At 37.9% G+C, this 25,511-nt stretch overlaps 1 protein-coding gene across 1 annotated transcript in view; it reads right to left on the reverse strand.

Moving 5' to 3' along the window:
• LOC126647692 (uncharacterized) overlaps nucleotides 1-22,452 on the reverse strand; it is a 183,643-nt gene extending 161,191 nt beyond the window's left edge. The window contains 1 exon segment of the mRNA XM_050330237.1: nucleotides 22,208-22,452. Within this exon segment, the coding sequence (XP_050186194.1) occupies nucleotides 22,208-22,452 (245 nt within the window).
• Nucleotides 22,453-25,511: the final 3,059 nt, after the last annotated feature.

Genomic DNA, 25,511 nt, shown 5'->3' on the forward strand with positions numbered 1-25,511 from the left:
GATGGCATCTAAATTTGCACTGTGGAACTTGACAGCAGAGCTTTATAACCTTAAATTCTACTCATTGATCTTGAGCTGCTGGGTACTAAGTAATTTCCTATTCATACTTAGTTTAAATTTTAAACAATATAAGATCCTAAGCTTTGTAGACAAAGACACATTTTGTGTAAAAGTACTAAGGCCAAGATACTGTTACTTGTCAATATGTCTGACCAGCAGAGTTGAATGAACTAAGGTATTTTTCCATGGCAGGGTTACAGTCTGAATTGAGGTTTTATTAAGCATCAAATTATTTTGCTATGCTAAAAGAATATGACAAAATACTGGAATGCCTATATGGGAGGTGAGGACAATATAAAGCTGGTGATATTCTAGCATCTGTGAAGAATTGCATACAGAATGGGTAAAAAAAGAGGTGTTCCTTCAGAAATAGAGATAAGCACTTATCTGTGCCATCAATGGCTAGGAAAGTGTTCAGAGAGTTGCACTAGTTTTCCAGGAGTTTTATAATTAATGTGTTTTTCTCTTTTTCTACTTTTTTTTCTTTTCAGTGACTAAATATGTCTGTAAAGCTATGATACCCAGTTCTACCACTGCAAGCAGATAGAGATGCTTACTTCAGAAGCCTAAAGTGGACAGAGAATGACATGCAACCAAGTATTACTCAGATTAAATCAGGTTTGTTGAATTGACATACTAGAAATTATTGCCAACTCAAGGACTAACATACATTTTGAACTTGTTGATTATAAAGGAAGGTGGCAGTTGTATTTGTTTTACGAATGTTATGCTCTTGAAAACTTTTACTCTCAACAGACAAAATTGCATACTTTTCTTTTACTAAAATTCAATGGAATTGGTACATGGACATTTAAAGCCACTTGAGTGATTTAAATTTTTATATTTTTCCTCATTAAAGCTGCTGTTCCTAATATACCAAAGTAGAAATTCATAAAAGGTTGATGAACATATTGAATTAAACCTTTCCATAGGGTACTTAATATATGGATGACATATTAGCTCAGTCTTATTTGAATTTCAGACCCTGTTGGAAATATTCCTGCACCAAATAAAAAATTCCAGTACCAAAACTCTGGTACATTTTGCACAGGAGCTCCACATAGAAAATGCAGATATTGTAAAGCAAAAATTTGGAGATGCTCAGGGTATGTAGTTTGTTTTTAGTCCCATTTCTACTGGGGTTGTGATTGTAAAAACATAGTGGTCTTATTAAAAGTCTTGTATGAGGCTTTATATCTTTGAATAGTGGTGCGCTTTTTAGAGAAGGAGGTATCAATGTCTTCATATTTTAGATCTAACAAATTCTTAGAAAACTAAGCCTTCTAATGTCTTTGGCAACACAGCTCCTTTCATCCTTGCTAGCATGAGAGGCTATTCTCTTCTTCTGTGTGGAATAAAGACCTGTAAAGTGAAAAAGATGCAAAATAACTGTGTCCAAGTAAACATAACTTGTTGATAGAGCAGAGATTACACAGTGCCTCCAATGCAATTTTTACAAACAGAGAGTTACTGTAGTAAGAGCCATTTATCTGCTTTAATGCAACCAATTGAATTGTAGAGCCATTCTTACCTGCATGTTTCAGCCATTGAAGGAGTCTTGTGCTTTTCTTTTTCTTTTCAGCAGAAGCTTTCACTGTGAAAGGAATACTGAGAATTGGTTGAATTTTCCTAACTCCATCAGTGCCTTTGGAATGATTTGAGACGTTCCAAAAAATTATTATTTACAGATAGTACAAGCTAGATTGTCACAAAAATTGTAACAGAACGCAACTTTCACTTGCACATACGACTGACCCATGTCTAATTTGACTATTAGGAAAATACTTCATAATGCAAATCAAAAACTCTTGCTTCAGATAGGCATTTCCTCATTCCATTTTTAGTAATTTTAGTTGCAAATAGCTAAAGTGCTTATCAACAAAACTCACAAGGTTTAAGAGTCTGTACTTTGGGCATGACTCCCTTGGCATTCAAATTGCCAAACAGGTCCATTGCTTATAAGTTAAAATAGCCTTGTTTAAAATGTGACTGACTTGCATAAGCATCTAAAATCAACAAAATTCAAGTGAATGGATTTGCCAGAGATTTACTTATAAATATGTACATAAAAACAGAGTTGTTCCATTCAGTTTGAAAAAGCAAACAAAGGTTTTTCTATTGATTGCAATCTATCTTTAGCTGTATGCAGGACCAGTGAGCAAACCAGGTGACACTTCCTCTTAAATTTATCTGCAATGCAGAAGGATGAGTGAGAATAAATGCAAATCAACAGCAAGGGATACCTGTAGTTCCCAAAAGAGAAGGGAACAAAAGAGAAAGAGAGAAAGATAGACATGTCTGAAATTATTGTAATTAACTTATCCTAGGAGATACAAACGAACTATAAGAATTCTATCATTATTTCTAGCATTTGGCCAGAAAAAACCGACTGAATCAAAGTCCTCACAGAACTAATGTTAGTTTAGAAGGAAATACAGTAACAGTGCAGATACTGAACAGCTGGATTTCAAGTGTTTAGTTTTCTCTTCAGTACACATGAAGTTCATCTTTCTGGTCCAGAAAAAAAAGACAGTGATAAGCTAAGTGATAAGCTACTTTTGGATGGCCTGAGAGAAGACACAGTGACAATTTCCCATCTAATTCTCTGTTGCCATGACATTGTGAACCTGAACAGTGCTATCTATTACAGCTAATGTACAGGCCAGATTTTCAATGAAAACCTCAACACCTTAAAAGGTCTCTGTTTTTGAGACAGAGTGGCCAGTTGTCTTTGAAAAATACCTGACCATGAGCATTTTCCTGAGGGATTGCAGCATGATCACACCTGACACTAAGTGTAGAAGCTGTTCTTTTGAAATAACTGGAATAAAATTTGCCTGAAATTCTTTTACTATGGGTCTGGACCTTACAGACACAAGCTGTCTTGTATCTGATTAGACTGGAGGAGAGGTGCAGTATGTGTATGATTCTACAGGATAAAATGTCTGATATGAGAGGCAGAGAACAGATAATGGCATCCAGGTTTGCCTATCATAGTCCCTCTTCAGGTCAAGGGAAAATGAGAAGAGACAACTGTTTCAACCCTGGGTTAGGGTACAACCCCTCTGTAGCGTGCAGTTACTGTACCTTACAAATTAAATCCTCCACTAATCTAAATTAAGATATACTGTGGTTATAGTGGATCTATGCTAGTTGATTTCATCTGAAAGACTGATACGAAAGTTTCTTAAGAAAATATGATTTGTAGTTTTTCAACAGGCTTAATTGAATCCAAAATTCAATTTGTTCATGCTATCTGCAACCTTTAAACAATCAATGCCTATACAATTTCAGCAATGACTCTTTAAAATTAGAATTATTGAAAAGGCTTACAAGTAGTGATAAACAGAGTGAGGTGGTATTGATTGGCCAGTGGAAGACATTGATTTGAACTGTAAACAGGTAGAAGAATTGCATTACTGTATGTGTTTTTGCCTCTGTTGTTCTGAGACACCTGTATACAGATTCATGCTATTTATTTTATTATGGTTTTGATACACTTTTAATTGCTTGAGCAGATTTATGGCTGAGGAAACATGAAAGTCTGAAAAACATCATGTAAAATGGATGGAAGGCCCAAGTTTTCACAACCCTTTTTTTATTTAATAGATTGTGAATGCTTACGATTTACTAAACAAATATGCTGACCACATAAATGTATTTATCCTGTGTCTGCAAATGGGCTTTATTAGTACAGAATTAGAGTTCTTTTTCATCTAAATATATTCCATCCTTACTTTAGTCAAGCAAGAAATTTTTGTACTGGCACTTGTGAAACATGGAAAGTATGTATGCCTATTCACATGTTCTCTGTGTGTATTATTTCAGAAGAATAAACTTGAAAATTAATAGAAATCTTCCAGTTTCAGTCAGAAAAAAAAATAGAATATTATTCTATCTAATCTACAATTAAGTATATTGTAATTATGTCAAATGATATAACAACATAAATAACTAAGGGATCAGAACAAGAATAATAATAAGATGGTACTCCATGCATCAATGGGCTTTTAATCTAAATTTGACAGGTGAAGGAACAGAATAACTTATCTAGCAGCAGAAAATGGGTTGGTACCTTCTCACTAATTTTAATTGGTGAGTAAACAACAAAATGGGGAAAAAGAAGAGAAAGTTACACAAGAAAATGACACATAAAAACTGAAACCATGTAGAGAATAAAAAGAGAATGAAAAGACATAAAAGATGACCAAATAGCAAATCTGCACAGAGAAAATTTGGTAAAACTTAAGTTCTGCAAAAAGATCAGAAGTTCGTGGCAGACCTAGAATCTTACCCTTCATATCTGTTGCAGAAGTCTTTGTTTCGGTGGTGATGTTCATCCCTCCTCTCATCAGCATGGATCTGTGTTGCTAATTCTGTACTTGCACTGCATGCAAGTCTCTTATCGATGTTAGTGGAAATGTCAAGCATGAAATGTGTTTAGTATATGAAACAGATTTGCACCCAGAGGAAAATTTTGCCTCAATTTTGTCTTCAGACACAGATCTGACCTTAGAAAAACATAAGCAAAGCTGTGTGCTTGCAACAAAGTTTTGAGTTACATCTTTTAAGGAGCCTATTGTCATCTCATACTGACTGTATACCCATCAATTCTGATGAATTCAGTGCAATAATACCCAATGGACACATTTCTGAGAAGGAGTTTGAGCCCTCACAATCTGTTGTTTGGTAGACAAAGGCTCTAAAACAGTTAAAAGGCATCACAGTTCTTCTGTTTTTTACTAGCCTCAGTAGGAGATGAACACTGTAAAATCCAGAAATCACATGTAAATATGAAAACGACAACTGGTATTTTTGAAAAATAAAGTTATTTATTCAACCTACATAAAATCTAATGGCTGTAAATCTGTTTAAATCTAAACTCAAAGTTTAAGAAAACTGTGTTAATAATACCCGGCAGCTCAATATTTTTCTTTCTTTATACATCCATTTTTAAAATATCATGGGGCTTTTTTACTTTTTTTTTTTCCCATTTTACTGTTAGCTGAATATACACCACTGTGATACCTCAGAATTTTTAGGATTTTTAGCTTTCTGTAGATTTTGATGTAGCTGTGTAGTCTCTCATACTTTAGAATAGTAGTTAACACTTACCAAGCCTTATTCCCCCATTTCATATCAAATTTTCTAAATTTTTTAGGCTTGTTTAAGGCTCCTTTCAAGGCAGGACTACAGTAAACACACTTTGTTTAACAACATATGCACCTCAGGCCTGAACAGTAAGATACCATTGTAGTCAAAGCAACCTTCAAGCCCAGAACCCTGGAGAAGCTCCAAAGACAGTACATGCTGTGAAGAAGAGGAAGATGAGAAAGAAACTGGTCTTGAGACCTCCGACTCAGTTTCCAGAGAGGTGTGCCAGGGGGAAAATTTGGGGAGGATCTAGGGGTGGATAGTGTTAGGATCAGACCATAAATTGTGGAAACCCTGGACTCAGGGGGGCTTGCCTTTGTACTCCTTGTGCCAGAAGGCCTTCATTAAAGACCTGCTCTATATCTTCTCTATACTAAATTTGCCTGGTGAGTGTTTCTCCTGATTTTTTGGGCAACACTGTAATGCCTCATAGTTTCATAATTTACCTGCAATTTTGCACGTGTCCACAGTAAGACATTCCATTTTGTTACATTTGCAAAACAGAATGATTTGTCTTCAAAAATTTTCCCCCAACTGTGTTTATAGAAAATGTAGTGAAGAGTTTGTCTTTTGCTGAATTGATTGAGGAACATAACTGATGCTGAATTTTAAAACTTATACTCACTACAATATGATATGGAAGGGACTGAAGGGTCAAAAGAAAATGCAGACATTACCCTAATTTGATATGCAGATCTGATTTGTCTCATAAACCTTTAAAGTTTCATGTTAGCTTCATACAAAACTATTTCCAGTAAGAGATACAAACACAGTTTTATTGTAAGTTTTATTGTTTGTCTGCATTTATCAGCCACGCACACACATTCCACCCAAACATACAAAAGGATAAGGAAAGTAGGCAATCTGAAGATCTTGATTACTTTTTTTTTTTTACAGATATGTTTTTGTATTTCTGATTTGAAAGTAACCTTACACAAAAGAAGGGTGTACTCCTTCAAACTCCTAGATGCAAGGCAATGCATGCTGAAAAATAATACTTTCTGCTCTGATGCATATTGGCAATGGTTGGACGGGTTGGTGAGACATGAGCTTTCCCTCTTATAAACACAAAGAAGAACATGTTCTAGAAATAACAGGGACCACAAAATCTCAAGGACAAAAATAAGTCCCAGGTACCTCAAAAGAGAACTAATATGTACCTTGGAAGAATTAAAGTGGTTCAGAAGCTGCAAACAATACTGTCTAATCTCCTTCTCCGAGGGCAGCTGAAAGGCATGGACCTTGCTGGCCTGTGGGCACCTTCTGGCCCATAGTCTATGGTCCATGCTAGCCCCTTCATATTTATTGCTAAAGTGACTCTGAATATCCACATTTGCCTGAGTGCTGTAAAAATAATTATTCATCTGGACGCTTACTTTGTAAATACCTTGACTGGTATTCAGAAGTTATGCTTCATTACTGCCCTGCTTCATCCAACAGAGGTTTAGAAGCTGTACTTAATGATCTGTGTGATCAATCATACAGGACTCTAGTAAGACAGGGCAGCTGAAAATGAAAGTAAACTTTAATTCTGCACATATTATGGACAGACAGAAAAGTTTAAATTTCAGGAAAAAAATCTAGTGTTGCCTTTTTTATGTTTGCTAAAATGTTACCCAACTATTAGGGTTTGGTATGTTTTGTGATTGGAGTTTTTTCACGGAAACCTCCTGTTTCCATGGAATTGTTTGCTTAAATCTAATCTTTCATTTAAATAAAAAATGTTGATATTTATTTCATTTTAATACCTAGATACATGGAAGTTCTACCTCCTTTAGTAGGCTTTTTTCCTTATAAGTAATACAGATGCAGACTCAGAGAGACACACTCTTCTATGGCCAAAACATCCAAATGCCAACAGCATGTGAACAAATGCAGTGCTCTATTCTGGCAAATAGTTTGAAAAAGCTTCTCTGAAGGTGTAATGTGACTCCTTTTTAGCAATGGTATATTAAGTGTGAAATGGAAAGATGTAATCAAGAAAACTATAAACATTTCACTACTGCTTACATAATTCAGCTCATAAAGTCAAGGTACTAACTGAGAACCCCTAGATATTGTCATGCTACTAGACGTAGACAAATTTGCCATGGGCTGCTGTCTAAATGCAAGAAACTGCAGCTTACAGGCAGTCAAGAGGGCAGATTAACAGTTTCAGAATGATTTTTTAGCACATTGAGATGTATGGAAAGCATTATGTAAGTTGACATTAACACCATTATTAACATCTAAATGTAAATTTATTTAAATTTGTGGTCATAAAATAAATCCTTGGGAGATTTGTGAAGCCTGTTATAAAACACCCGTTTTTCTTAAATTTCCCTTAATAAATTTTCCCTAATTTTAGAAAATTCTGAGTACTCACAGTGGAGTAAACCACAATGCAAATGCAGTTTCTCCTCTTTTTCACCCCCCTCTCTACATCTAGGTTATACTATGGGGTGAGGAAAGCTCCTGAGTTAAATCCCATGGATTGTTACAAATAGTGTCAATTCCAGGGCACTGGTCCCAAAACTGGGAGTAGGGTATGTGAGTAATTAATCTCTGAAGCTTGTCCATGTGGACTAAAGAGTTCACACAGATCAGTGTGAATTCTTGTGGGTGAAAGGGTCACATGGCACAAAATGTCCTGGTCTGGAGCATGAATTCAGAGTGGGCAAAATTAATACTGAATGGATTGTGTTCAGCCCAAATGAGGTCCAAGCAATATCTTGGTTCACAGAGAAACACCTGAGGTTTTATATTAGTTGTTGAAACTGTGACTGGGTTTGAGAAGCAGAATTAATCTCCCTCCAGCCCTAGGAAAATCTCTGTTACTGGGGCTTGCTTTTTATTTTTGCAAATAGCACAGATTTTAAACAGGATCAAAAAACCCCAAGTTGATCCACCCCTGAAGAATATGTAACAGTGCTTAATGTAGCACTCCAGTTGTTGAGAAGTCTTTCATCATACGAGATGATTTTCCTAGTCACTCCAGTACTGTTGCCAGGGCCCTGAAGACACCAACAGGTCATAATAACCCAGCCCAGATTCATCTGGGACCTCCACTCACACCCTCTGCCCCTGGGCCCAGGAGCCTAATTTCAGTGCAGCCCTGGGCCTCCAGCTCAGCTGAGCTGTAGGTGTGCCTATCTCCAGCCCTATCTATGGCTATGCTTCTTGGTCAGACCTTGGACTTGCACTGTGAGCAGCCTGCCTCCTGTTTTCTGGTTGGACTCTCAGACCTGTGCTGTAGCTCCAGTCCTCCCCCTGACCCGCATCTTATCCTTCTCCTGACTGGCCCCAGTGCTGATTTGCTGCTTGCTGTGCTGTTGATGTCCTCCAGTGCTTGTACCTGATTCTGCCTTCCATGATTAAGTACTGTGGGACATCACCCATTCCTGAGGGATGTTGCCTGTACCTGGTCACCTTTAGCTCCTGGCTCCTCCTCCACTTTGGGACAGTCCGACTCTTTCTGCTCCCTGGATACTGTAGGAAAGGGGGACATAGCTACTGTGTTTTTGTCAGAAGTGCCTAGAGCATGGTGTGTGCACCAAGAATGAAGGAAGGTTGAAGGAAGAAGAGCCTTATTATGCTGAGGAATGGAGGAGCTCTGAGCTGCTCAGCCTTACCAGTGTAGTGACAGTTCTGTTCTGTGTGCTGACAAACATGCCAAGGAGATAATGAGCAGATTTCATGCTGGAAGGGCCTGTTTAGAGATCACACTTGGCATGCTCTTAAGTCTCTGAAGTCCTGTTGGGGATCTGTGTCTCTACAGGGCTCACAGCAGCAGTAATTATGAAGTGCAGAGTCCATTTCTCGCCATGTTTCTGTCATGGCACCAGACACATCACCAGAGGACCTATCTCAGGGTTTAGTGATTTTTCTTTATTTTTGCTACTTCTACTTTCTAAACTGTAATTCTGGAGTAGCCATGAGCCTTGGCAATCAACACTTTGTCTTTGACTACCACCCATCTGCACAACCTGTCTGTAGGCAGCCTGCCCAGCTTTGCCTGGCAAAACAACACCAGACATAAGCATTGAAATCTCCCCTACACATGGGATGGTTTGGCAGGTCTGGAGATTGCTGGCAGATCAGGAAAGAAATTTTGCAATGGGCAGATGCAGAGTGCTCTTTCTGACATTCCCAGGCAATAAATACCTTTGACTAATTTAACATAATTAACAAAACCAAAAAAATTCATTGGATTCCTTTTTCTAGTCTTGTCTTCATGCTACCTTAAATGCTAAAAACAAACACAAGGTAATTTAACAAAAAGTCCCTGGGGAAAAAAATACAAATTATTTGCCTCATAGAATGATTTCAAAATAAATTTTATGCCCCCAGTTTCATGGATGAGATATTTCAGTGTGATGATTTCCATCTTAATGGCTTAATCAAACTATTTTCAAGGTTTATGTCATTTCTTATTTGTCTGAACTACTTACTGAGTATAAAATATTAGTACAGTTCATTATTCCTTTTATATTTCTGAAGAAAGATGTGAGTCTGGTAGAACTGGGGGTTTTTTTAGGACAGTTCTTTGCTGGAAAAGGGAAAAGCGTTTTTGAATTTAGATACAGGATTTAAACTTCAAAGTCTTTTTTTGTTCTTTTATCACTTTGTCCTCTGATAGTAGACTATTTTGTGTGTGTATATATATATATATCTGTACAGAAACAACCTTCAAAGATCACAGGAAATTATTTTAGCAATATCACAGAAGGTGGCCTCCAACAGCAATTTTTATTACTGCAAGGGATGCCATAAAATAGATTTTTGCTTCTGTCTGTTCCCACACTGAATTCAGGTTCTTCTCTGTCAGGGACAATGATATTATTACTTCTTTATCCTCTAACCTGCTCCTCACTGGTTCCCTCCAGACTTTGGAGAGAGTCTTCTAACAAAATTTAATGGTATCTGCTATTTTTTTTATGAGCTCAAGTTCACTGTACTATAAGAATTAAAAAGATACACTGTTATTTTTTGTACTGAAGGACAAGAACAACACAAATAAGCTCAGGATTAATTGTGCTAAATAATTCATCTATACTAAAGGAGAATGTCCACAGAAGTAAAACTGGGAATGTGATAGGTAGCAAGTCTGTTGAGATTTGATGGGGGGTAAGAGAGAAAAGAATGGTGCTGTCTTCATTTGGGAACCTGCACCTCAAACACCTTGATTCTGTAAAGTACTTTAGTATTTTAGGCCTATCTTTTAAGCAATTCTCTTCTTTGTTAGTGTTATTGTTGGGAAAAAAAAATTTGGAGGCTAAGACTAGGAACACATACCCAAATCTATGAAATAAATGGCTTTATCACAGTCTCACAGGAAGCCTGTTGCAGCCTCAGGAATTGGATTACTGCCCCATTATTATTAGTCCAATACCATGACCTTAAAATAATGTCTTTTAGGGCTATTTGGATACAAAAATCTTTGTCTCTGTACATGCATTTTGGCTTCTTAGCTCTATACTGATGGCAGGATTACAGATTTCAGCAGACAGGTCTATTTTTCTTTTTGTCTGTACTGTCCTTCAGCATTTGTAACAGAGTCAGTTTATTTTCTCTTTCTGACTCAGGGCAAGTGATTGTACTAATCAGATAAAATAGATCTCAAATAACTATAATGGATATAGGCTCTTTTAAGCCTATTGAGACACAACAGAAGAACCAAGCAGCAATAAGATGTACTTTTGCTGGCAAATAGCCTGATATGGTGGTGAATAGGAAGAAAACTCAATTCAATTGCATTTAAGTTTATGTGGATGTACAGATATCTTAATGATGCTATTTAATTATCTTTGCAGTTTGTTAAATAAAACTGTGGGGGTTTTGGGTTTGTGTTCGAGGATTTTGCAACTTGCAAATGGGAGGTGAGAGATGAATTCATCTGTGATAAGAGAGAAACAGCGTTGCTCCTAAATGAGTATGATCCACGTGAGACATAACATATTTACAGTTGGGGAGGAGAGGGAATAAGGGATTTTAGTACAAGTTAACCAAGCACTTCACTAGGAGAAATTAATTTCTACCTCCAGAATGATCATATCACCTATACTGGCAATATAAGGACCCTACCTGAACAGCATATCTTTCCAAAGACAAGAAGGTACTTTTTAATATTATCACAAGCTATCTTGTATCTATTCTTTGCACCACGTTTTTTGTTTACAGTAAGGTTTACTGTATGGAAAAATACAATTAGAAATATATTAGAAATTGTGAGCATAACTTCTGTTTCAGAATCACCTTTCAAAATATTTGTTTCTACATTCTTGTAAGGTGTTTTCACCTTCTCTTTAATAGTGTTGCATGGATTTTTGTGGTATAAAATATTAAATTTTCCATCTGAATAAAAAGGATTAAAAACAAAACTGTGTTTAGAAATTGTGGAAGTTCTGTAATATACTTCACAATTAAAAGAATAACTCCTTTTAAGCATTCTTTTTTCGTATTCACAGATGATTACTGCCACAAGAGACTTTTTGCTGCTCTGTGTCTGAAAATGTACAGATTATAAATGAAGACAAAATATCAGTACTGAGAAAAATCTTTTTGTTCGAAAACATTTATTTCATTCTTGATATTTTATCAATCCATTAAAGCACCTTGGGTATTAATAGAGCATTTCCTTTGCAAATAAAATACAAAGCAAAAATAATAGGTCATTTTCGCCGTGATAACATCTTAAAATGTCTGCTGTTTCTAATCTTTCTCGATTGTATGCCCATCTTATTCTGACAATCCTGGGGACAAAGCATGTCCTTCAGAATGCCCACAGGAGCTCATCCAAGTGTCATGTTCCTCATGCCTTTGTCTCCTCTGGCTGCAATCTTTTTCTGAATCACTTTCTTGCTGTCCTTGATGATTTCTAATGTTGTATCTTTTCTGGGATGCAGAAACTGCTAACTCACGCCTCCTGTTGAGATGCGTGGTGGTTTCCTAACACAGCCTTGACTGTAGTATCAGAGCAGTCATCAGTGAGCTGGCAGTTGTGATCCAGCACCTTCAGCCATGACAATGCCTCCTCTGGGTGGTGAGTTATTCCTCGCTCAGCTGAGACTCAGCAGGAGCCATCTCTTGGAAGGTGTGAGTTTCTGGGTTTGAGAGTAACACAGTGTTGTCCCTGCATGAAGGAACCTCCCCAGACATCCTAGACATCCTCCAAGATCCACAAGAGATAGTAATGTGGTGCTGCTGGTACACACTGCTGAGCTGCCAGGTGTCTCCTATGCACCTGTAACCCTGCTGTGATTTACAGCTCCCCTTGGCATGCTGAATTTCCAGCTCTACAGCCACCTAAACAAAGGAAAGAGCTCTGGAATATGACAATCTTCAGGACAATGCAGCTGGGTAACAGATTCTTTCTTTCTAGTACAGCACGTGATTGGTGGCAAATTTTCACTAGCATTAGGGGAGCTCTGTCTAGAAAATAATAGAAATTTCCTCAAATGCCATTTTCATGCATCTGGAAGACAAGTATCAGTAGAGTTAAGTTTAAAAGATAAAATGTAATAAATATATAGCATAAATGAGGCCCACAAAGTTATAAAAGAATATAGAAATTGCCTTAAAGGCATTGTTGTAATAGCTTATATTGAAATACATTTTGTAAGGCTGATTGTATCATGATTCACAATGCAATTTCAGAGAATACTTTGAAACAAAGAATGAAAGTTAATTTATATTTTTAATTAAAACAGCTAAATCAAATAGAAATAATTTGATAGAGGTTGCAAAAATAAAAAACTCATATCTTCCCCAAATATTTTATTTTCATTATACTCAGTGTGTTGGGGTTTTTGCCTTTTTATTTTTTTTTTAAGCCTACTAATTTTCTTAGCATTTGTAGTCTACAACTGCCTAAATGAAGAAGTGGGGGTTTTATGGGGTTTTTTATGTATCCTAGCAAGTGTTGCAGTATGCTTTTGGTGTATAAGCAAATGCAGAAGTTTTAATGTTGTTTAAAGTGAACATGCTTCCAAAATGGCTTTGTAACTCTTTGTGTAAACCTCTCTTCTTCGCAAGGTTCCTCCCTCTTACCTGTGCCTTTGGAATGTCTAAGAGATAACTGAGAGCTCATCTATTGGTTGTTAACCCCTTATTGTCATTGGTTGTTTGTAAGACCTCCTGGAATCCCAGTGGTCACCTTTGTAATCCCCCCAAGAGCTATTTAAGTCGTTACCCAGAACAATAAACACTCTCTGCCTGCTCTCTGCCTACTCCCGTGTCCTGTGGTCTCTGCGGGGGCCATGGGACTCCACGTGGTGGGAGGAGGGGAGGGAGCACCGCTCCCCTCCAGAGCTAGAGGTAAAAGGAAAAGCCTCTAGCCTGGGGTCCCACTCCCTACCCACCTTCAGCTGTCGCAAGCAAGCATAATTTAAACCCCTCCTTATTTCTCAAGTTTTTCACATTTCACATGCTTAAATATCAAAGATCTAACATTCAAAAAAAAAAAAAAAAATTAAAAAATCCCTCATGCTGAAAGCATCTACATGGTCATGCTTGTTCTGAATCCTTTTAACATCATGGGATGGTAATATTAAGACAATACATTTAAGGGAAATAGAGAAATGTTGCTTGGTGTATTTAAATGTAAGATTAAAATTCAAACCTTATTAATTAAGTCTAAAGAACATAGCTTTTTTGGCATAAATTGAGAGTACTTTTAATAGTATTTTTAGATTGATTTGTCTTAGGATTATTCATGATTTTAAATAAAACTTAAATGTAAAAAAAATAAACTTTTGTTTTCAAGAGATGGCTCATGATTATATAAAAGTATTTTTTATAAGTAATGACTTAATTAGTTATTAAATGAGAATTATTAGATAAGAGATGAAAAAGAGGGTAAAAATGGGGAAGCCAGAGAAAATGCTGAGGTTTTTTTTGGTCAGAGCAGGTGTGAGTTATAAGACCATTCTGCATAAAAAACTACTTTTAAAGTTTTAAACTAAGACACACTGAATATAAATTACATTAAATAAGGAACTTATTAAATAAGTAGATAACTTTTAATAATCAACAATTTTATTGTATAAGCTATGTGTAAACAAAGGGTGGCATGTAGCTTTAACATAATTTAAAAGACATTAGAAATATTTTAGATGATAAACTTTTTAAACTTTATTAACAATTACACTGAAATTTATTAAGCAAAATTCCATTAGATAATCACAGCATTTTGACCATATAAGCATAAAATCCCACAAGTTCATGTAGCCAAAATAGCTTTTCTACAGCCAAAAGGGGATATGTTTGTAGTTCTTGGAGAAATCAGGTAGAAGAAGTGTGGTGCTAGCTGTATCTCAGTTCAAAGAAGTTTCATTGGGGAGGAAAAATCAGCTTCATTCAAGAATGTCTAGTTTTATGAAATACATCTTAGTGTTAAGCTAGCAGATGTTTTGCATGAGAAGCTTTATTGCAGCTTACAAAAATATGGTGTTCAAGAAACTCTTGTATGAAATGGTTAGTTGTCTTTATCCATAAGTCAGTAGTTCTATTGATTTGATGAAGTCTGAAATATCATTGATTATACTTTCTAGCTACAGAATTATGTCAGAAGGAATTTGAGAGTAAGTGTAATTGTATACTGAATTTTAATCTGCTTGCTCCTACTCACTTAATTTTCATTGTTGGACATTTACCAAAACACATTTTGAGATGTAAATGTGAAGTGGGAAAATCTAATATGTCATGCACAAAGGACTGACATTTAAAGGAATGGATTTAAGCATCTTCTTATGAATAGAGTATCCTGAAGCACACAGACAAAGATTATTGAACCTGGATATTAAGCAAACTCAAGTTTGAATGTTGGATCAATAACGTGATACTGCACTAGTGATTATGTTGATTAGTAGTTATTATTGAAGTTAATTTTGTTGTCTAATAATGATTGGGTAATTACTTGAGGGTCAATGAATTCAGGTTAATCAAATGCTGACTGTGGAAATGACCATGGGAAATGTGTAGAGACAAGTTGGCTGACTACTATTGGTCATTATTAATTATTAACATTCCCAGTTATTAAAATTTCTCAAAAGCAAGCCAATAAATTATTTTAGTTCAGTAATTTGTCTACTCAGTGCCTTCAGCATTGTGCTTTGGAAGTCAAATCCAATGTTCTAAATACAATTAACATTGCAGTGATTTGACCCAGTTCTTACAGATATGATTTCATCATTTGAGGGTGAGGGAGAACATTGTTCAAACTGTGACACAGGTAGCTTCAGAATTTTTTTTCTTAAAACTGATTTCTACAATGAGATCCTCAGTTCCCAGTTGAGAAAGAATATATGAAGAGGCAAATAAGACAAAACTTAGGGGAAACAGTACCATTTTTCTATTAACATGAAAAACTAAATCATATTATATGATATAGCCTTCTGAAAGGTTTCAGTTTGTCCTTTTAATTAGTCATTATCACAGCTTATATGTCATCAAGTCCAATCACCCTCGTCAAGCAGCATCAGCTAAAAGAGTTTGCCCCAGACCATGTCTAGTGAGTGCTGAATATTTCCAGGAGTGGAAACTTCACAACCTGGCTGGGCAATCTATTCCAGTGTTTGATCACTCTCACAGTAAAAAAGCTTTTTTCAGTTTGTTACGTGTAATTTCCTGTAACTAGCACAAATGGGCACAAGGAGAAATAATGTCTGCACAAACCAACATCATAACTTGTGCCTTTAACATATGTAGTCTGAGAATTTACACTAGCTAATTTTTTATGTATATATGCTTCAGTGCTTTCTATCTCATTCTAAATTACTCTGATTTTCTATTTTTTCTGACAGTTTCAAGTTGGAGTATCCATACATGTGAAGGACTACCTTTTTATACATAAGGTATTTAAGTTGAAATTCTATTTTTTTAAGATAAAGATAGATAGATAGATAGATAGATATAGATATAGATATATGTATTGCACAAAGACAACTCCTTCCTTAATCATGAATAATTCACCATGGGCATCACTATTACCCTCACTTCCCCAGATCAGTGCATATAGCTGACTTCGCCCTTGATTGTTTGTGCAGCCCTAGCTCAAGTTCAACAAAACCATCACCTCTGGAGGTAAAGCAGTGCATGTGCATAGCAGCTCCATGGCATGTTCAAAGCCAGGTCAGGCTTGCAGCACTCATGGGGTGAGAGGAAAGGCATCACTGTGCCCCATGCCTCGACAGCAAGGCAGTCAAGAGGAGGCATCACACAGTGACACTTGAAGAGTTCTGAAACATAATCCCAGCAAAAAAATAACCCAACTTTAAGAGGATAATTACAATAATTTGGTGACTTAGATTTTGTGGTTGAGGACAGCTCAGGTTGAGGACAGCTCAGCATTTAAGATTTTATGAATTCAATCTGCCTAATGAGGTGCAGCAGAGGTGACAGCATCCCTAGTGCAAAGCCTGTATTTAATTTTGATGAGTTATGCATGGCCAGAAACAACAGCAATTTCCTTTTGACAAGCATTATTACTTACAAATCACACTAGTGGCACAACAGCATTAACGCAAAAGAATGAGCAGATTAAACAAAACCTACCTGATCTTATTCCCAGCTCTCATCCCACAAGTGCTCACACAACAAGGAACAGACAGCCCTTTAGCTTTGCCCTTTAGCTTTGGTTCCATGGCAGATGACACCCGTTTTATTCTCCACTTAAGGGATCCTGCATCCTCCCCTTTACCTCTGCAACAGATCTGGGCAGGGTAAGTGAGGGTCTGTGGAACCAGGGGAGGCTCAGGCCTTGAACCATTGAGCTCAGAGATCTTTATTCAGTATTTGAGAAGGCTTTGCTGAGAAGACCCTGGCAAGAGGGGACAAGGTGGAAGAGTCTGTGCTCTTGAGAAAGAGAGAGTAGGATTGTGTGGTGCCCAAGGAGCAGCTCTCAGACAGTAACAACGTGCAGTTGAGAGATTGTGAATGTACAGGACATCACTGTTACCTTATTGATGAAGTCACTAAGCCTCCTTTTTGGTTGGGTGTCACACTTTTATGACATGGCAAAAAAAGTCTTAAAATTTGAGAAACATACCCACCAGGGAGTTTAAGAAATAATCTTAAGATTACATCTCTTCCTAGAAGTGGACAATTCAGAGAAAGATTAGGAGCTGATGTATTTGGCAACTTGAAATACCTCATTTCACCAAAAGCTAGTTGTATGTAAAACAAGACTCAAGTGGTTGCAGCTGCCTTTCAGCAACTTCATTGTCATGCCATGGATGACTTGTAGAAGTTGTATAAACTTGAATGCCACATAACATGATCCTTTTTGCAAGTGAAATTTTGTTGTTAAAAGGTTCAAAAGGGAAAGAAACAATAAAAAGAAACTGTTCTGTCTAGTAAAGACTTCTGTAAATATTGTAACAATATTTCCCTGGCACCACTTCAGGATAAAGTAATAACTGTGCTATTGTGTATTTTTATAACAACAATGAAATTCTGAAGTCATATAACCTCAGAGTAGCAGCAACTGTTTACTTTTTTGTTGAGAAAAGGCAAAGAGGACTTTTTTCTCCCTCGATGCAATTGTGTGATTTAGCCAAAGATGAAGTTCAATGTAGTTTTTAAGCCAATATTTGAGATTGTCTTCAGATGTGTGTGCACATATGGTACTCTGACTGCACCTGGCCCAATATCTCTTTTTGAGTGGAAAAAACCAGCAGTGATGTGCTGCAATGGGATCGCTATCAATCATTAGTTTTACAATACCGCTCTGGCTTTTCTCAGCACAAACTAAAGGTGGATACTAGGCACTATAAGGGCCATGCAAAGCTAGTATGTGTCATAAGGAAATAACATTCTTAAATCACTGTTGTAAGAACTTAGTGGTCTTAGTCCCTTAACAGAGTGACCACCTCATTGTGATCTTCTCTTTGGGAAAGGATTATAAAACTACTGTTAATGGGTGAAGCTGTTCAAAGATATTTGTTATATTGAAGATAGAGCTGCAATTCTATTCACCTGATCAATATGGTTCTTCTCCTTTGTAAAGACGAATCTATACGTGTACCCCATCTGCATATGAATAAATTTATATATTAATTTATATTTTTACTCTACATATTACTCTTAATTATATTCTTGTATATAAAGTAATCTTCTAAAATTCTTTGACAATTATAACAGTATTTAGTTATCTCTGTTGAATCACACCATTTACAGTTCAAATCTGTCTAAGTTTAATGATACAGTGAACTAGATGTAATTTAAATATTGGAGGATATAACTTTCAGCTTAGCAAACTATGATGGTTGTGAACATAGGAATAAGCTATGTAGCGTAAAAAGACCCATGAAGAATCACTGAATTTCTAATGAGGGAAAAATCAGAATGATGAGGGAAGTAATAATCGTTATATTGATCATTACAGGAATTCAGACATCTGGACTGATATTAAAAATAGTAATAAGAATGGTTCATTCATGGAATTGAAGTCATACAAACACCTGTGCTCATAAATACAGTAAATAGATGCAAGAGTAGTTGATAGAACTAACATATCAAATGATTTAGTTTCATGTAAAAAAGAAAAAAAAAAGATAATTTTAAGCTTTCCATCTGGAATTGATAATTTTTTTTTCATAGTTAGCTAAGAGAAAATCCATTGAAACAAAATTGTACCAAGTTTACTAGTTGTTTTCCATATTTTTACCTAAACTTTTTACTTTTAAATTCAATTTCATGATGTATAGAAAAGCTAAGATAAAAGAAAAATTTAAGTCAGACAAAAAATAGTATAAGAAACAATATTTTCATGGCACTGATGAAAAAAAAAATCCTATCAGAGTTGTGAAAAAATAGTTAATGGCCTGACACACACTGGGAACACTATTTGCAGAATACAAAACCAGAAAATAGAAATTAATTAATAACACTTTTGGCTTTGGGAGTTATAATTCTTCATTTATACTTTTAGATAGAAATTTCAGTAAAAACTACACATTCAGATGTTCTGTAGGCCCTTCAATTTTATACAGAGTAATATATGACAGGTATTCTCATACTTTGTGGGACAAAACCAAGCTCTTTACAGTTATGCTGCGTCAAATTCTAACACAGTCCTGTGTCTTACCGGACCTTCTGATGCTTGGATCTTATAGGAACAGTGGTTTCTCACTTTTCTTCATGGAACTTCGATTTGTGAATTATTTTGGGAAACCAATTGGCTATAGTGGGTGCAGTGTTACATGTGCTCCTGAATCTTCTGTGTGTACACATATGAACACGTTTGTTTTTTTCAAGCACTGGAATTCTGTTGTGCAATAGTTATTCAGATTATGCTACTGAATTCATGTGCTCTGCTTCTGTCAGTGTAACTGTTTCTTAAGGTACAATTTTGGTAAATTACTTCTTTAAATGTAAGATGAGAATACTGACATAGTAGACTGATTCACAATTAGTCCTTTAATTGCTTACACCTAATAAGATCAGGTCAGTAATAAAATGGTCCTGTCAAGATTAACATCCAGAGACAAGCTTTGAGAAGTAAATTTGATTAACAAAAAGAGTAGTGATATGGCTTGTTCAGCTACATTTACATCAGAACTATAAGGTGGATTTTTGTAGATTTAATAAGTTATTTTGTCAACATTTTCTTGGTTTGAAAACCATTGATTTGAAAAACATATTTTGATATCCACTATGGCCCAGATACTTTGCCTTACATGTCAAACAGTTGCACAGGATATAGCCCCTGTGTTCTCAGTTCACTAATGCTTACTTAGCATCTTGGAGTTTCCAGGAGACTTCAGTGAGCTGCCAGCTCCTGAGGGTAATGTAAATCTTCCATCAGTTTCTGGCATCAGGCACAACTTTACACACTGCAGAGCCTTAGTTATAATTAAGAAGTACTAAGAAAATATCCTGAAATCCTACTTTGAATGAAGAGCGTTCACCTGCATTAGTCTCTTGAGATTATTGTATCTGTAAGGAGGCTTGTGATCAACTCATACTGTTGCTGTATATGGTAGGTGGTTAAAGTCTGCAGTCTGGGGTTTCTACTTTACGTTGCACTTTTGTGTAGACTTCTCTATGAATAGAGAAACCACACAAGCACGATCAGATACAGTTTGCTGCTTTATGGATTTAAAACTTTCTTAAGATTATTTATGGATAGCTTTAGCAAACTGGCAAACATACACAAAAATGTTAAATATAGTTTAATACCCATTTTCAGGTAAAAAGCTAAAATAAGTATTTTATGATTAAGCACAATTAAACCAAACATTTGTAGTAAAACCATGAAGGTCCACAACAAGTACAGACAGAACATGGAATTTAAAGATGACGGTGATTAGTGAAGTGTTAACAAAATATAAGGTCACAACAAATAAGCATATGGTGCAACATGAAACAAAGCAATATATTAGTTCAAGTTTGACTGAATGAGATATAAAATAATGTATATTCTTGAAGAGGTCTGCCTGGGAAAAACTGGACTGATTTTGAAGGTCTCATTGAAGTAGAATGCTTAGAAAAATATTTTGAATTGCAGCCACTGATGAATACTATATTTTAAGATCTATTAAAAGATTTTATCTTTTGAAAAAATAATAAAAACCACATGAAAAAAGCAACACAGCTCTGTAAATCTAGGACACATTCAACCTACTGAAGTGTGTAAGAACATAAAATACTAAATTCAGCAAGTTTAAGGCTAAATATACCATATACAAACACACACTGTAGGTACTTTAAGGAAGAATAATTGTCTACATAGAGAAGAGAGAACATTATGTTAGAGACTCATACGGATTGCCAGCTGGGAGTTGTTAAAGCTGCAGTAAAACTAAATTGAATATATATATATATATATATATATATATTTGTTTTACAGACTTTAGAAGTAGTCCATGTCTCAACTAAACAGAACCAAAAGAACTACTCTTAACCTGACATGGGAGAGAACATTTTACATCATCATGTTTTATTTTTTTTCCCTCAGAGTTTAAATATTTCAAAATGTCATGCATACAATCCAAAAGTGAAATAGAGTGCTCCATATCTACCATATAAGCTACCATATGGTAAATATAGTCATTTGAAGATCAGTTGCTGGTCCACAGTAGGTCTCACTGATGTCAGTGTTTATAAGACTGGGCATTTCTTTGTGCTCTCATGCAGTTTTGTTGAAACTCAATTAAAGTTTATGTAAATAACACCGTGGTGCTGTTTAAAAACCAGATTGGGTTGCAGCTGGTATGCTTTTTGTTTCTGTTTCACACTCTTTGATGCCTTCCCTTTAAGTCACGCAAATCTAGTCTGTAAATTGCTGTGGCACTCAGGATAATTATGTATCATAACATTTTCCATTGCCACATTGGATGTATAGATCTTTGTCACTGTAAAATGAAACAAAACACTGGGGTTACATTTACTGTGATTTCCAGATGAATGTCAGAGGCTAGGGAGTCTGAAGATGTGGAAGGCACCAAACAGAAACAGAGACTATACCACAAGTGGAGACAGATCTACAAAGAACATAATGAAGATGAAGTTTAAAACTATGGACTTACACACTGGAATGGACATCTGTGAACAGACCTTTGAACCTGCTTGACATGGACAATGTTGTTTCACCCCCATTAGTAATGTTAATGCATGTTAAAACCATTGTACCCCAGTTGTAAATTCATATTTTATTCCCTTATAAGTTTTCCCTCATGAACCCTTTCCCCTGATTGGCTGTTGAATCCCCAGTTATGATTGGTGGGATTTTGCCGCAGTAAGGCGGTCTCACCACACCCCCCAGATCATCCTATAGGTTAAAAGTTAATGTATTCCCTCTGTTACTCCCTTATTGGTTCTCCCCTTATGTCAATCACATACTCCTCCCAGTTTCTAGACCCTTCCTTCCTTAACCCTATATAAGTCCTGTTCGCCCTTTGTTCTGGGCAGCACCCTCGCGGCTCAGCGCCAGGAAGCGCCCTCACGCCTCCTGCACCATCAATAAACCTGCTGCAGACTGCGAACCCCCTGAGTGCTGTCAGTCCTTTCCCACTCGGGCTGCGGCATATGGCGCCCACGCGCAGGGCTCTGTAGCAGGTTCCTCACATTGAGGAAACTCCAGAGTGCCCGGCTGGGATACTGGAGGCGCAGCGGCTGGAGGCGTCCTCCCCGGCAGTCACCCTCAGCTGGACGGCGAGCAACGGGTCGGTGACCGGCGGTCTCAAACGCACCTCGTTCTGCTGCGCGGAGCCAGGTGAGCAGCTGAGGAAGTCCCTTCCCTCCTTCCCCGATTCTCATCCCCGCAACCTCTGTGTGTGCAACTTTAACACCATGGGAGCCCGTCTCTCGGCACCGCAGAAAGCTATTTACCACCACTTAAAGGCCATGCTCGCACAACTGCCGACAAGCCATCCCGTCGACAAAAGAGCGTTAAAGACCCTGGCTAAGTGGTTGCATTTAAAAGGCGAGCAAGTCCCGGAGGTGCTTAACGTCAAAGACTGGGACAAAATTGGTTTTTCCCTCTGGGTGGAAAAAGAGCGAGGAGATTCTACGGCTGGTGAAGCGCTAATTGCGTGGAGGCTTGTTCTGACGGCTCTACAGAGCCGGATGAAGATTAAGAATTCCAAGCCGCGTGATACATCACCGCGGCGCGCTCAAAATGGCGGGGGACACCTTGATTTGGGACCTTCTTGTTCCTGGGCGCAAGATGACGACGCGGCTGAGGGAGAAGGGAGGAGTCAACGGGTGGCGCGAAAAGCTAAGGGGCGGGGGGAACGCGCCGCGCGGGAAATGGAAAAAGCGCGCGGCCGTGACGTCGGGAATGGGAGGCACCCTCGTAGTCCCCTGGCCACGCCCTCCTCTAGTAGCTCCACCTCTTCCCTAACGTCATCGACGTCCTCTTGTAATGACGCACTATCCGGACGCGACGTTGTTTTCTCACGCGTGACTTGCTCCCGCAAAGATGGCGGCGCCCATGGTAAACACCGGGCCCACCACTCCGGTAACCTACAAACCCCTGATATCTGGAAGGCCTGCAAGGCCCAAGCTATGCAGGCAGGGGATACGGAATTTCTGCGGGCATTTCCCGTGTTTTATGACAATCCCAACACAGCTCCGGAATGGTTTCCTATTTCCTATCCAATTTTGCGGGACATTAAAAAAGCAGTCACAGACTATGGACTCGGAGCTCCTTTCACACTGGGACTTTTAGATACCTTGTTCCAGGTACATACATTAATACCCCACGATGTGCGTGTAGTAGCGAAAGGGCTCCTTACTACTATACAATACTCGGTTTTCGAAAGTGAGTGGAAGAATTTAATCGTTAAACATGTTAACGAAAAATTACCTAAGCGCAAGGCCCCTACAGATCACCTAATTAATGTTATGTTTGGGGAAGGCCCCTTTACCGACAAGCGACAGCAAATCGGAATTAGAAGGGAATATCTCCAAATCTCCCAGGATTTGGGTTTACAAGCAATTAAAAAAGTAGCGGATGCATATACCACCACTCCTTCATTTACCCTAATCCAACAGGGACAAGACGAACCATTCATTGACTTTATCTCCCGCCTCAAAGAGGCAATCGTTAAACAGGTTTCCCAAAAGGAGTCTCAAGACATTTTATTTCAAAAACTTGCTATCGAGAATGCTAATCAGGAGTGCCGGAAAGCTTTGATATTGCTTAAAAACCCCACGATCATAGATATGATCGAAGCCTGCAGAAACATTAATTCAAACACTCACAAAGCTAACCTCCTAGCTGCCGCTCTTTCTGGTCCAAATCGTTGTTTCCATTGTAAGCAGAAGGGCCACGTGATGAAACAGTGCCCTGAACTCCAGAACAAATCTACCCCTGCTTTACCCAAAACCCCATGCCTGCGCTGCGGCAAGGGACGCCATTGGACAAAAGACTGTAAATCTGTTACTGATGTCTATGGCAATCCCTTGCCACCTAAAACACCCAATTTGCAGCGCAAGGTCTCCTTTAAATCACAGGACAATTTACATCAGTCGGGAAACTTCCAGCAGAGCGCCAGGGGGGGCGCTCCGACACCAAATTCCCCAATGAATCAGAAACGGTTCTCAATGGCTTAGATGAACAATCATCTTCCCCTCCCTCTGATATGTTACCCTGGATTCAGTTATTCCCCTCCTCTCCTTCCACTATTTTGTTAAACGAAGCACAATTAATTGATGTTGTTCCTTCCTCTATGTTACCTTACAATGATGTTTATTTAGTTATCTCTACCCAATCCGGGATAGCCAAAGGTATCTTTATTGTTCCTGTGTTATGTATGATTTTAAAAACGGATGTTTTCTCTATTTCAGTTAATGTTTCTTCTCCCCCTGTTCATGTAACCAATGACGAACCGATTGCTCAGCTAATTTCCTTTACTGCCTTATCAGAAGCAACGCCTCAGGTGTATTGGACCCAGTCAATTACATCCCGACCACTTTTAACGTGTTGTTTATCTTCTTCAGATATCACAAGTCCATCACGCGTGGAAGTGACAGGCCTTATGGATACAGGTGCTGACGTTACTATAATAGCTAAAAAAGACTGGCCTTCCACCTGGCCTCTAAACCCCACACTAATTAACATCAGCGGGGTGGGGGGCTCACAATTTCCATTACAGAGTAATATGGTTGTACGCATCACAGGACCAGAACAACAATCAGCTTCAGTATGTCCTTTTATTCTCGACATCCCCCTCACGTTGTGGGGAAGGGATGTCATGGTACAATGGGGAATAAAACTCACATCGGTTTTTTAACAGGGGTCACTGGGGAGCTGCAGCTTCCCCCGCTGGTCTGGACCACCTCAGATCCAGTCTGGGTAGACCAGTGGCCCTTGACCGCCGAGAAGCTGCAGGCATTGAATAATCTCGTCGATGAACAACTAGCTTTGGGTCACATTGAAACTTCTACTAGCCCCTGGAACACTCCTGTTTTTGTTATTAGAAAGTCCTCGGGATCTTGGAGGCTTCTCCAAGATCTCCGCAGGGTTAATGATGTCTTAGAACCCATGGGTGCCCTCCAGCAAGGGATGCCTTCACCATCTATGCTCCCCGCTGGGTGGCCCATGGTAGTGGTAGATATAAAAGACTGTTTCTTTCATATTTTCCTTAACCCAGTTGACTGCCCTAAATTTGCATTTTCTGTTCCTTCCCTCAATCTATCCCAACCCCATAGGAGGTTTCAATGGAGGGTTCTTCCACAAGGGATGAAAAACTCTCCTACTTTATGCCAATTATTTGTGTCACAAGTTCTTTTACCAATTCGATCGCAGTTCCCAAAGGTTATTTTACTCCATTACATGGACGACATTCTCATTTGCGCTCCTAACAAGCCTC

Source organism: Myiozetetes cayanensis, unplaced genomic scaffold (assembly GCF_022539395.1).
Source record: "Myiozetetes cayanensis isolate MyiCay16 unplaced genomic scaffold, myiCay2020 scf1, whole genome shotgun sequence".
NCBI lineage: Eukaryota > Metazoa > Chordata > Aves > Passeriformes > Tyrannidae > Myiozetetes > Myiozetetes cayanensis.